General features: G+C 40.7%; 1 protein-coding gene across 2 annotated transcripts in view; it reads left to right on the top strand.

Annotated features, from left to right (window-relative positions):
• DAAM1 (dishevelled associated activator of morphogenesis 1) overlaps positions 1 to 14,587 on the top strand; it is a 179,173-nt gene that overhangs the window by 95,925 nt on the left and 68,661 nt on the right. For both annotated transcript variants that reach the window (XM_082647226.1, XM_082647225.1), the window contains one exon: positions 14,039 to 14,110. In XM_082647226.1, coding sequence (XP_082503352.1) covers positions 14,039 to 14,110 — 72 coding nt within the window. The remainder of the gene's footprint in view (positions 1 to 14,038; positions 14,111 to 14,587) is intronic.

Below are 14,587 nucleotides of genomic sequence, written 5' to 3'. Positions count from 1 at the left end.
TTTCTCCCATATACCTTAGCCCATCAAATTAAAGTAAAAATTCCTGGAATAGGAAGCAAACATTTCATTTAAAAAAGAAAAATCCAAGGTTTAGAAAATGAAAGCATTCCATTCAAATATCTTTAAAGGTGGACCAAAGTACAAAATGTTACAAGTACCTAAAAATGGACAATTCACTCAGCATTATGTTTATTTGGTTTGACTACAAAGGAAACTGCTCTGTGTGTGGTTCACTCTTCCTCTCCTCTAGACCTCTTTGCACCCTCAGGTCCAGACCCAGGCAAACTGTGTTTCCATCTTTAGCCAGCTTTTGACTGATATATGCCATCACCAAACACAGGAAGTTCCTCTGAGGTATCCGCCACCTCCCTGGTGGGTGACTAAAGTGCAGGTGCAGAATCGGCACGTCTGCACAAACAGGCATGTTGGCGGTGGCTAGAAAAGCACACAATTGGTCTCTTTCTTCTCCTCTAACCAGAGCACCTTTATCTCAGTCATCTCTTTATACAAATTATGAAAGCCTCTCCCCTTTCTTGTACTCCTTGATTGCTTCAGATATTGAGTAACTGAGATGGGTAACTCACTGTCTGTCCATCCTCCATGAATCTGCTGTGTGGATGCCACCTCTCTTTTTTTTTTTTTTTTTGCAGTACGCGGGCCTCTCACTGTTGTGGCCTCTCCCATTGCGGAGCACAGGCTCCGGACGCGCATATGCTCAGTGGCCATGGCTCACGGGCCCAGCCACTCCGCGGCATGCAGGATCTTCCCGGACTGGGGCACGAACCCACGTCCCCTGCATCGGCAAGCGGACTCTCAACCACTGCGCCACCAGGGAAGCCCCCCCTCTAATTAGGGAACATCAGGGTGGAAGAGGGTGGAAGAGAGTGACACTGTGTTTTACGTTCACTTATAGTCTTTCAAAGAACAATAAAAATAAATAAGCAATATATAGCTGAGACACAGAAAGTTATCTTAGTTGGACAAACCAATTAATACGGAGTCATGGAGAGTATGGGGGTTGTGTGTCCCGTGGAGCTCTATTTTCCCCTCTGGAATGGGGGCTAGAGAAGCAGACACCACAGCTTTCACACCACAGCTGTCACTCATGCCTGCATCGGTGCCCCACTGTGGGGAGAACACTCCTGCTTCGGCTCCAGTCACTGGAAGAGACTTGGAGCTGTGGGTTTGAATGGAGGCCCTGGGAGGGCAGTCGTTCTCAGCTACTGCAGAGCGGCTATCTTTGGCTTCCAAATCTTAATTCTTAAGCAGATTCGTTTTGACAGCTCGGCTACAGGACAGATTCCATCAGGTGTTGATTGCAGAGTTTGGAGTACATGACAATCTTGGAGCTCTCAGTCTTTGCCATATAGTACTTGTCAACAGTGCTATTGTGGACCAAGGTTCCAAATGCAACTATGTGTGGCCCTTTGAGCCCCTTGCCTGTGTGTTGAAGCCCATAGGCACAGCTCCATTGCATTTCCAAAATTCTGCAATCTGCAGGTGTAGAATTGCACATTAAATGAGTGTTCTCAGCTATCACTATATCTCTGGAAAGGGGTATCACTATGGCTCACATATGAGAATTCAGGACTGGCTGCCTGTTCCAGTTATCACCAGCGCAGGGATGTGTAGCTCATGAGACACTCCAGACCAACGCACATCCTTTGTTTCAGTTTTCCTTTGGACTGTGGCTTCCTTCCCTGGTTAACTGAGTGCACTATGAATAACTCCAAGCAGAGATGGCAAAAAGATTTATCTTGATTACTAACTCTAAACAACTAGGGGTTGAAGCCTGGAGCACTGAGAAGCATTTGGAGGTTATGAAGGATCTCAGTACAAATAGCGTGGTAATTGGATAGCACTGTCTTCCCTGACACATGGTGGGAGAATGTGGCATTTGTAGCAGATATTTACCCTCCTTTGCCCTTGAAGGCTACTCTTGCGCCTAGATTATGGTTGTACATAAGTATCACATTCCATGCTTCTTGCCTTTGCATCTCTCCCTGGTTCTCTCAGATTCTCTAGATGCTATGGCAATTACTTTCATAAAAAGACCACCCAAAGCCTGCCTGACTTCACCGTCTCCAGGAGATAGGTTTATGAAAGACATCAGTAGAAGGAAATATCCACTTTGTAAGAGAGATCAGAGAAGGAAAAAAGCCACTTTTCCTGAGTTTTTTCTATATATATTCGTTTCATTCTTTTCACTAATAGCTCTAGCACACCTAATGTTATTGAATCCACATTACGGTTGGTGCATTTCAGAGCCTCTCCCTTTTGGGAAGTAGGAAGAAGCTTTGAGCTTCCAGTGTAAGTTAGAATGTGCCACCAATAACTTCTATGCAGAATTCTCCAGATTCCTTACACTCTGGGAACCAAGTAATGTGTGGAACTAGAAACGGGTTACAGTAGAAAGTCTCCCAAAGAATACCAACTTTAAATTAGTGTCTTAAATTCTCTCATTATTCTTCAGTGCACTATGGAACAGCATTTGACTGGAGCAGTCTTAAGATGGCATCCTTTCATCTGTCCCCGTATGTCAGGAAAAGCAGTTTATATCTCCTCAGTTTCTAAGAGGTACTCCCCCACATTCTCACATTTAGACATTTCTAAGACAGTGACATCTTCCAACTGATGCTTTTCTTTTTTCTTTCTTTTGCCAAAAATGCTGTCATTAATTCAGTAGTATTCTGTAGAGCCAATGATGGCTTAAAATCAGAAATATGGTTATGACTCTCCTTCTAGGGGACAGTTAACCCTGCCATAGCATTTTTCACAGGCATCCTGAGAATGCTTCCCTGAATGGAATATGCCTTTACGGGCTCACTGTTTCCCCTGATTCTCTTCATAGTTTAATTACTATTTTCCAAAGTCCTCTCTTTATGGCCTCGTGTTAAGCATTATATTGCAAATCATAAACACACTTTGATTGTTTTCCCAAGAGCAGGTTACAGAACATCAAAACCCACTTTACAACATTCTGAAAGGCTGGTCTGGTAGCAAATCTGGTAGCAAGATGTGAGGCAACAAAGGCCATTGACACCACTGATTGGATTTCCACACTGTGTGAGGGTTTAGTGATGTGTGTCCAAACATGTTAATTTACCCACCAGCTGGACTAAATTGTACCTGGGTCTGTAGCACTCCCAGATGACACATGGGTCAAAGACTTGACTCTTAACAAGCTACATAGAAGTAATTTGTTTTATGTCATTACACACCTTTGTGTCATAGGCAACAGGGGGATGTGGGCTTGTATCATTTCTGAAAATAATAATTGGGGCCTGTTTCTTTTTCTTTGCTATGAAAATGAAGGGAAATTGTCATCTAAAATTGGCTTCAGATGTTGGAGTTACACTGATTGAGATGTTTAGGCTCCAGTCATATTCCATGCCATGAAATGCTTTGCCAAAGAAGTGACTTATTAAAATAAATAAAATAAATGTCTCGTAGTTTGGAAAGTGGACTGTAAAGTCTCAGCTTTTAGCTCTAGGTAAGGATTGTGGCTATTTCCTTAACTATATTAGCACATGAAATGCATTTTCCCCCAGGATCCTGTAGCATATGACTTTTAAGATTTCAATTCTGTAAAGTCAGCCAAGGCTTTTTCAGGAAAGAAGAGGGTGTTGAAACAGGCTGGGCCTCTGAGCTGTTTAAGAAATGTAGCTGGCTTCTTTACTCTCAGAGTCACATTGTTACTCTTTGTTTCACTGCTGGGATTCCCACAGAGAGACTAGATGTCTTTAAAGTGGCACTCTTTTCTTGCTTTTCTGATGTAGGTGATTTTGGGGAGAACAAAAATGATAGCTGGCCGAGAAGTAGCACAAGCCTGATTTTTTTTTTTTTAAGGCAACAGTGGTCAAGCGTAGTTTTCTTTCTGGCTGGGGGTGGGGTTAGGGGAGGTGGGGAGAGGGTCTAAACTCACTGAGTTCACTGCTTTTTTTGGTGAGCAGTACAAGAAGTCTCTTAGAAGTACTCCAGCTATTTGCCCAGCAAATTTCTGGGGAGGATAGACGACCAGGTGCATCTGTGGGTATAAGGGGGATAGAGTAGAATAGTCTCAGTGGAGGCACAAATAGAAACCATGCCACACAGACTAGACAAGGCAACGGAAACAGGTAGAATTGAGGTGACGTGGTCAGGATAGGGTAGGTGTTCTTCAGCAAAAGCTTTGGGTAAGCCTGAGCATTTGTGTAATTTAGGTGTGAGAGTCTGGTGCAAGGTGTTAGTCATACAGCTTGGCTTCCACCTTAACACCTTTGTAGACTACGTCTTCTTCAACCAGGCAGGACTTCAACCAGTCATACATATTTTATTTTGCCAAACTGTAGTTATATTGAAATGCCAGAAAAAAATTGCTGAATGTCCTGTCTGTAGCACTCTTCAGAGTGATCTCCGCTTTTCACTATCTTTGAGCTATTTAACAAATCGGCAAATTGTTTAAAAAAAACTGATAGCAACGCAAATGATTCTTGTCCACTGAAGTAACTTGTGTCTGATGCAATTGATTATCGCCGTATTGACCAGTTTTGCATCTATTTGTAAACCAATGTTCATACATATCTTTGCTCTTTGAATTTTCTTTTGAACCTGTTGTAACATCTTACTGGTTCTCTCTCATTTATTAATGAGTTCAACAAAATCTTTGACCTGAGTTCATGCCATGATTTTACCTTTAAAAAAAATTATCCTTTATCAGTACAGAATTTTAACTCAGGGAGAACTGATAGAGGGGCTACCTTATTTTAAGTAATCTGAGATCTTCTATCAAATTTTAAACAAGTACATCGTATGATAGTGGGAAGCCCTCTATGAGAAAACATGCATTGTATATCAGTTTTACTGAACTTTGTATCTGCATCCACCAGAGAAGGGGAAGAAGCAGAGCTCAGGAGGTCAGAAGAGGTGTCAGGCTTCATACGTGGAAGAAGCTCCTATGATGTTTGAAGGGATGCACGTACAGGCGGGGAACAGGGACGGCAGATGTATAATCCAGAGACCTGAAAAACAGTGCCCTAAAGGAGCCTAAACTTCCCTAAAGTTTCTGGCGGCTAGTGAGCCTAGGTTCTGTTTCATTTCTGTTAACTTATATTTATGTTTTAGAGATAAAGTGTCCTCAGTCTTATAGTAAGAAACCCAATTTTACTATTGAGTTTATGTCTAACTTTTTAAAAATATGAATGCTTGATAAAATAAGGACTATCCATGTTGACCTCTGTTTCATGTATCTTTTATTCTAAATCATAAATGTTATTTTTTGTGGACCATCAGGAAAGCAAGACCTTGTTCTGTTTCCCCTTGGAGAGACATTCTGGTCGGATATCTTCCCAATGCCCTTTCAGTAGAGACCGTGTAGAGTTGAACATCACCGACAAGCATGTGAGAAGAGCCCTTTCATAGCAATTCAGATGGATGTATTGGGGTTATTTTTTCAAGTAGTAGACATGTGGGTGTGATGACCTTATGGAAAATTTGAGATTTATTTATGAATTGAGGAAGATAAACATTTCCTATTCAGTCAGTGGAGAATTTTTGGCCTGGTTAGGAGATGACTTTGGGAGGACATCATAGCTTTATTCAAATCATTTCTATATTTGCTGGGTTATTGTTCATAGGAGAAATTAGACTTATTCCATGTAGTTCCCAAGGGCAAAACTAAGGCCAACAAGTGCTTGAAGTTACAAGAAGACATCTGTCAATTCAGTTATGAGGTGAATTTTCTGACAGTCGGTGAGAGTGCTGGTTCCAAACAATTGTGGACCTTTGAAGCCTTCTTTCAGAGAACATATGATCGATCACCTGCCGGTGACCTTCTATAAGGGATCCCTGTGAGGAGAAACTCAAACTAGGGTGTCTCTAGGGTCAAAGACCTAGCTATGTAATTCCATGATGGCTTGCCTTAAAAACATACAGATGTTTTGTAGCATTAGGAAAAATGGGGAAGGAAGTTTGCTCTTCTTCTGTGATTCTAAATGCTAAATGTGAAAGCCATTGTTATCGCGAGTCACCCTCCAGTCTTTCCAGAAAATGACTGACATTCTAGGCTTAGGAGGAGGTGTTGGATTTCCTGGCAGATGCAGAAGATGCTGTTCTGTAATCAGTCCTTGTGTGGGCCCAACCGGATTTGGGCAGCAGATGCATTGGATGTGTAATTGTGGCAGTGGCCAAAAAATGTAACCAGGCTTGGCAGTCCCAGGAACCACATGACTATCTTGAAATGTGACAACATAGGAAGTATTTTTTGAAACCAACTGCCTGCCTTTGGCAAACTTCGGTTATAGGATATAGTTTCAGCCCACTGCCAGGTGTCAGAGGTAAGTGCTGGAAGGACTGAGTAAAGCTACTGTCTCAGGAGTTCAGGTTTGTGGACCCTACAAGGTTTTCTCTTCCCAATGAATGAAGAACAAGAGGGAAAGAGTTGGAGGCAAATATCAGGATTTAAAGGACCTAATGATTCTGTGCTGTTTTTAAAAGTGAGATTTCAGGAAGCAGCGAGCTTGGTAAGAAGGTACACTTTTCAGGCATGGCAGGTCCTGCTCCTTCTCTTGCAGAAATGCACATTACTGGGCAAGTTCCACACACTTATGTGCTCATCCTAACTTTTAATTGGGGCTGTTGGACATAGAGTGGCTTCGAGGAGAGGAGAAAGCATGGAAAATAGTTGGTGACCAACTAAGAATTTTGATGTACTCCCGCTCTCTTGAGAGCCAAGTTTAATATAGCACAGGGTTTGGCAAACTATGGCTCGTGGGTCAAATCTGGCCAATAACCTGTTTTTGTAAATAAAGTGTTACTGAAACATGGCAGGGCTCACTCTTTAAGTGTTATCTATAGCTGCTTTCATGCTGTACAAGGGCAGAGTTGAACTTGAGTAGTTGCAACAGACTGTGGTCTACAAAGCCGAAAATACATATGATCAGGCCCTTTACAGAAGAAGCTGGCTGTACCATACCTCATCATGGCCATCTTTCAAGAAGATGCTAATTATACTACTATTGAGCTAGAAGGGAAAGTTAGCAGAAGTCATTATTAGCAAGGCCTTCTGCAAAATATTTTTCCATCTTCCATCCTACCTGCTCTTCCTTCCCTGTTCCTTGGACCTGGTCTCACCCACATTGTCATCTGTTTCCTATCATTCACTTGAATTTATTAGATGCCACACACATCATGGAGACATACCTAATAGAATAAAATATTTTGACCTGTCTGGCCCTTTCTGCCTAGTATTCTATAAAAATTCTAGGTATAGAGTGAATTTATTTAACATCTGTTGTGTTCATTAGTATATGGGGCTGAACCCATGAAATCCAGAATATGAATGACAGTTTCATGCAACAGGTGACTATTTTGATCATTAACAAGGTATAGCATTTCTTGAGCCTATATGATCATAGTTAACATGTTTTCTAAGAGAATCTTCTTTAAAAAGGGAACAGGTTTTTATTAGTGTTTAGTTGCCTTTGTCCTGTAACGAACATTATCAGAATGAAGTTTACTTTGTATCATACTGAAATAGTACCTTTCTGCTGTTGAAATTCATTTAGTTAAACCTTAGTTTGTCTCTACTGTTTTTGAGTTAATGGTACTATTATATATCGCTATAGAAGATTTTTAGCCAATCTAGACGGTTAAATGGTGTGTCTTTATTTCCTAACAAGTATTATCTAAGAACCTCATGGGTTTGTAACTGAATGGATATTTATGGCCTTTGCTGGCCAAGTGCATGTTGCTTCTGCCTGTGATTTGTGGTCTAGTGAACAACCACAGAACGTGTCCTTTACAATTGATTGACCTTTGCACAGCCTATTTTGGGCCTTCTAAGAGCATCTTAAACTAAAGAAAAACTGTACCAGGTCGTACATACTATTACTTGATCCTATTGGAAATTTTCCCTGTGGTAATTTCAAAAGAAGTATTCTTTACATTAAGACTTCATGTTTAAACTGCACTTTGAGACCCACTTATGTCACTGAAAGACTTCAGCTGCTACCAAGAAATTGTTTGCAACACAAATATGTAAGTGTGGAAATTTTAGAAAGTGTTAGCCTGCTTTGGGTACATACATCTTAGCCCAGATCATTCAATTTCTTTGTCTGCATAAACAGCTGATATTAGGGTTAATAGTCTGTTTTAGAAATAGAAAATCCAGTAAGAGGAGATAATTAGAGAAATGTTTTAAAATAATTTGCTGTAGGGAGCAGAGGGGTGCCCCAGGGATAGAGAACAGAAACACCGCAAATGTTGCAGAGTCTCGACCTGATGTTGCTCATGTCACACAGAACATTAGAAAAAGCAGAGCTCTTGTCCTAACAGAACACGTAATGCTTTCAAACTTACTTCTATTTTAATTGTGAAAATAGTGCATGTTCTTAGTAAAATGACAGTTTGAATCATACAGAAGTTTATAAGTAAAAGACTTTTCCTACTGCTACCCAGGGGGTAGCCATTGTTAAATTTTATTATATCTATTTCCAGAAATGTTTGTAGTGTACATATTTTTTCTATAGATGGAAAATAATATTTTAAAGCATTTTTTCCCTTCATAATATACTTGGTCATTTTTAATATCATTACACAACTCTACTTCATTCTTTGCTACTGCTACAAAGTAGTTTATCCAGCCATTCCCCTTTCCATATACTTGTTAACTTTATTAAATGCTAATTCAGACAGCACTGCAGTGAAACAAATCTTTGTAATATGTAACTGTGCAAGTGTAATCATGGGCTAAATTCCTGAAAGTAGACTGACAAAGGCTGTGTGTGTTTTAAATGTGAACAATTACTGACAAAATTTACCTCCAAACTGCTCCAATTTTTTCAGTCCTAGTAACAAGGACTTAGAATAGCCATAGCTGGAGATCCTTAAAGAGTATCATTATCATCCTAGCTAACATTTATTGAGCACTTCTGTGTGTACTGTTCCCAGATCTTTATTTACTTGTATTAACTTATTAAATCCTCACAATGACCCTATGAGGTAGGCACCCCTTTTACAGAAAAGGAAACTAAAACTGAGTCACATGCAGAGGTTACTTACCTTGCCTGCCTAGAAGTCACTTAAGGTAGCGAGTGGCTGAGGATTCAAATGCCTGTCTGTTGATGGTGGTAGAAGAAGTGGAATACAGTCAGCTTGGATTGAAAGAGAGAGGATAGTGAAGCGAGAGACAGAAGTCTGGGATATAGCTGTGAATGCTTACTTCAGAAAGAGTGCAGACAAATGAATAATGCAAAATTTATTATTATGGGCAGACTGATGCTGAGAAAAACAAATGTACTGTCGAACATTTAAAGAGAATGGGGGAGGATCTCTTGGATTTTTTTTTTAGTAGCCACTGACCAGAGATATGGAGTGAATAATGTGTCAGTCGGAAATGAAGTGAGGTTAGAAATAGACTATGTATTTCTTTACCTTCTAAATGAGTTGGTTGATTAGAGCCTGATTTAAAAAGACAAAAAAAAAAAAAAAATCAATGTCCTTGAAGGTCCCTTGCACTGTTACAAGTTCCCTTTACTAGCAAAGAGTTTTTTTGTTTTGTTGTTTTTTCAGAGTTTGAGATTGTAGGAGCAAAGTGGAAAACCAAGAAAAGAGGTTAAAGCTGTAGTCAGTGCAGGTTGAAAGCAAAGGCAGTGTCACAGTGCCCATCCAGCAGGAAATTTTGTCCATGAATACTCTCTTATTGACGACTATCAAGCTCCTAAGAAAACAGGATGAGTTGGATTAGACAAATAATAAAATAATTAACGTTGAGGAGTTTTTTTCCCCCTCTAATTACCTTGTCAAGGAATTAGCTGTTGAAAGTTAAGGGTTTTGTAACTTAGTCACTGAACAACATAATTTTTTTTTTAATTACTGATTTTAAAAATTGGGCCCTCAAACTAAATATAGTAACAAACTGTGTTTTCCATGGCATCTCACTATTAGAGGCTTGTAGACTCTTAGAGCTTGTAGGGACTTTAGAAATGGTCTAGTCTCACCTCTTGTTTTGAACAGAAGAAAAACAAGGCCCAAAGATATTCAAGCTTAGCAAGAGATGCTGATTGAATAAACCAACAAGTAAGTTCTGGAACCTCATCTTTGCATGGCCTATCTGGTCATTTTTCCATCATACCATCTCTCTGAATATAAGTGATGTTTGCACATATTCTCAAAAACCAGTTATCGGTGGAGAATTTAATAACATAAAATGTTTATATCAATTCAATTCTAATTAATTTAATAGATCCTCTAAAGATAGGCATATATCTTAAATGCTTATTACATTTCAAGAAGAAACAAAACTAGATATTAATATGAATTATCCATTCTGTAGGTAGAACGAAAAGAGCATTTAATGTGATTGCTAGAACTTGTATTCCCATAGGACAACCTTCTCTAGGTGTCTTTAAGGGTTACCTACAATCTGTTTTAAAAGAGAGGGGAAAAGCAACTTTTTAAAAGAACAGAATGAAGGCAGTATTCTTGCTTATCAGAGAAAAGTTCTAATGGAATCACTGAAATAGGTAGCCAAAAGTAGGGTTAGAGGGGTACGGTTTAGTGAGGGTTTTGTTTACAATTTCAGTGTCCACAGCTGGTCAGTGCTATGGGCTCATCTTCAGGGGCTCTTGAGAAATCCCCATGAAGACAGCCGATAACATGACCTGTATAACAGAACGGGAGAACAAGTTAGGGAAAAGCTTCTTAAGTGCTGTCTGCATGCACACATTACAACGATAGATGAGGTGTTGATAGAGGGGCAGAAGAGTTCCCACAGAAAGTCTAGAGAGAGGGTTCAGAGGTAGCCCGGGTAAGACGTCAGGCCTTAGAATAATATTCAGAAATGTTGAATGTAGCAAAAGTAGCACTAAGGGTTTAGGGAGAGGTGAACTCATTTTTGGCCGCTAACCATGTTTGAGTCTCTTATAGTGAAGTGGTGAAGAGTGAAAAGCCAGCTTTGCACTCAATGTGTATTGCTTGTGGTTAACCTGAGGTCTAATCTTAGGAAAGAGGTTGCCATGATTCTTTCCCACTGCCTCTGAATTTCCAGCAGGATGACCTTTAGCAACACATCTGTCCTCCCTTTACTTCTGTTTCCTCTTCGGTAAAATGAGTATAATGACAGCATCTACCTCACAGGGTAAATTAAATGAAGAGCGCAGTGAGTAGAACAGCGTTTGATGCATGGTAAGCTCTGTATGTGCTGGATATTACAGTTGCTTCTATTACAACTACAGTAGTACAGTTTATACAAGCTTGTGTATTTTTCCACTTGTTTCTCTAGAACAAGTAAATAGAACCAAGACAGATGACTCAAAGAATAATACGTGTTTGAGGTTAGTAATACAGAGGACCCACCCTTCCAGGAATATTATACATGTTACCCTTCCATCAGTGATCTCTTTCATGGACTTTTTAGGAGAAAGTCTCCCCCTTGGCAAGTCTCTGTGTCCAGTGCTCTTTCGGGGACCTCGGAGAACAATTGCGTTCAGATCCTTCTGGCCTGTGTCTGTGTATCACTGCAGACTCCAGAAGCCACACAAAGGAGGGGGAGATTTGGTTCACAGGGATGAGCTTCTCTTGGCTACTGTAGCACACATCTGTATAGAAGGACCAGGGAAATGCACTGCTAAAATGAAGAACTCTGAGGAGTACCTCCCGCCCTCAGGGATGTAGTGATAACACTTAGTATTTTTACGAGAAGCTTTCACGTATGTTAGCTCATTTGATTTTCTCAGCACTGGGGGCATGTAAAATAAAAATGAAGCTTTCTTCCCCTTATTTTGACTGCAGTATCTAGATCTACTCTTAATCTGTTTACATTATTTTAAAAGCATTTTCAGAGTGTAGAGATTTCTCTCTGTATACTAATCTTAAGCTTCTAAAATGATCTCTTTTCAGTAACCAGGACTTAATAGCTTACAGCAGGCTCTCATGGGACCCCAGACATGGGATGTGATTTTGTTGTAATTTTGGAAATTTGCCCTAGATTGAGGGACTAGAAAGATCTGGCACCTTCTATTTCATTTTATAGGTTCAAATACCATTGAATATCACTGTGGGTTTTGGCTTGCTGAAAACATTGGTAACAATGGGGTTTTGCAAACTTTAATACTCCATTTTAATAGGAGAGAAGTGTTCAGCATTTACGCTACCATTGTAGCTATTTTATTAACATGTTAAATAATAATCAGGGGCTGTTCTAAAAACTCATCAGATTTCCTAAGCTTTTTAAAGCCATGGAAGTGTAATCCAGTCCAACTTCAAAGCTGCTGCTCTAGACTTTGTCCCCATCATCTGGGATGTTCAGTCTCCAGATGAAATTCATGCAACTCCCTGAGTTCAGATATCAGTTACTGCCAGCTTTCAAGGCACTGTAAGCAACAGTTACTTTGCCCCCTTTTCCTGGCTACTTAAAGACTAGTTTTGAAATTGTTTCTTTTATCTCACTAGAGTAGACCTGCCTAGAAAGATTTGTTTAGAGAAAGTTTGTTTCTCTTCTTTTAGGTAGAGTGTAGGACTGAAATTAATAGCCCTACCTTGAAGCCGGTATCCCAAGGATGGGGATCCTGACATAGTAAATAGGTAGTAACTACTTCATTGTCCGGTAGCAGCTCTGTGTACCTGGCCCAGCTCTTCTCCAAGGGGACAGGAGATGCCGATTATACTAAGGTGTTCTCTGAATGTGAAGCTAGAGAAGAGCTGAAATTTTCCCCTTCAAGTTTGTTTGGTCACACAAATGACTTGGAGCCACACAGGTTTGCAAACATGCATGGAAATCTCCCACCACAATGCCATCTTCAAGTGGACTCAATGCTCCAATGGAGCAGAGGCCACAGCCACCTGATTTGAGGGGGAGGTGTGAGCTCAGGCTGGCACAGAGCGCCCATCCACAGAAGCTCTGGGGGCTCTGGTGCTGGCTTCAAGTCACCCTGATTTGTAAGATGCAGGATTGACTGGAGCGGTTTAGGAATGGGTCCCTGAATTCCTTGGGTTTCAGTTCTCTTCAGTTCAGGTATGTTACATTTTCTCAAACTCACAAGCTGTCATGGCATGAGGGCTGGACTTGGGACTAATGTGTGTTCTTTCTGTTACCTTCCATCCAATGTCGGGCTTTATGTTACCTCCTCATCTGAAGCAGTATCATCTACTTTTGGTCACATCAAATGAGACCTTTCTTCAAAATTTTTACTGTCTGCTGGAGTCTGAACAAACTAATGGAAAAAAGTCCAGTTGACAATTGGCCAAGTCCAGTGGTCATTTTTAAATTTATTTATTTATTTATTTTTGGCTGCATTGGGTCTTTGTTGGTGTGCACGGGCTTTCTCTAGTTGTGGCGAGCGGGGGCAACTCTTCGTTGTGGTGCACAGGTTTCTCATTGCGGTGGCTTCTCTTGTTGCGGAGCACAGGCTCTAGGCGCGCGGGCTTCAGTAGTAATAGCACGCTGGCTCAGTAGTTGTGGCTCGCGGGCTCTAGAGTGCAGGCTCAGTAGTTGTGGCACACGGGCTTAGTTGCTCTGCGGCATGTGCTCGAACCCGTGTCCCCTGCATTGGTGGGCGGATTCTTAACCACTGCGCTGCCAGGGAATCCCCCTGTGGTCATGGTTAAAGGCAGCTTTTCCTCTTTTGTGGACTTCATCCAGACGTGTAGTGCAGCAATACCGTCCTCAGTGCGACACAGTACCTAGAGATCCTTTGTCCTTGCAACAAACACAGAGCCCTTCCCAATGTTATTGCGCCCCTGAAGGAAAACAGCATCATACCATGTGTGGCTAAGTTCCCATGTCAACTCCCCTTGAACGCTGGTTCAGAAAATGTCCCCTTTGTCACACCTAATTCTGACTTCAGCACTCTCTGTGGAAATTGGATCAGGAAGACCACCCTGATCAAGGGGACAGTCTGATGATTTAAAGCTAACATTAAAAGACAAATATCTTGTATCTCAGTGTCTTCTAATGGTTTGTGTGGGCCATTGTCTAGAGGCTCTGGAAGTCAGATGTGCCTGTGGCTGTTGTGTATATACATCTGGTGGTATATCACTTTTTTTTTTTCTTTCTCTTTAGGACCAGGAAGAAAACAAGGGAGCAACAAGTTGGCCTGAATTCTACATTGATCAGCTCAATTCCATGGCTGCTGTAGGTATCCTTTCTGTTCTTCAACTCACAGTTTAAAATGCAAGTTTAGTACAAAGCCTTTGCACAGTTGCACAATAAGTATTCACTTGAGTAAGAACCACCAAATGTCATTATCTTTCCAAACTCTATTCCAAACGCTCAGTGTTGGGGAGAAAGGGGAGGCAGGAGTGGTATTTGGCAAAATGATTTTTTCCAGTATGTTTTAAATAAAATCAGCACATACTAAAATATAAGTGAGTTTAATGTTATTAGAGGAAATGTAATCATAAATCTGGCCTCTGTTCAACTTTAACTTGCAATTGTTCCTACCAATCATTTGGAACTTTGATAGGGCAGCACCATTCTAAAAGTTAATACTATTTAAGAATAGTACAATGAAACTATCCCTTCACTGTTCTCATCCTTCTTTTTTTTTTTTAAACGGAGGACTTAGTTCCTGGGTTCTTGATCTTACAGGGTACGAAGGTACTCTTTTAC

Source organism: Grampus griseus, assembly GCF_964374135.1.
Source record: "Grampus griseus genome assembly, chromosome: 2".
Classification (NCBI taxonomy): domain Eukaryota; kingdom Metazoa; phylum Chordata; class Mammalia; order Artiodactyla; family Delphinidae; genus Grampus; species Grampus griseus.
This window is presented reverse-complemented; position numbering and strand designations above follow the sequence as displayed.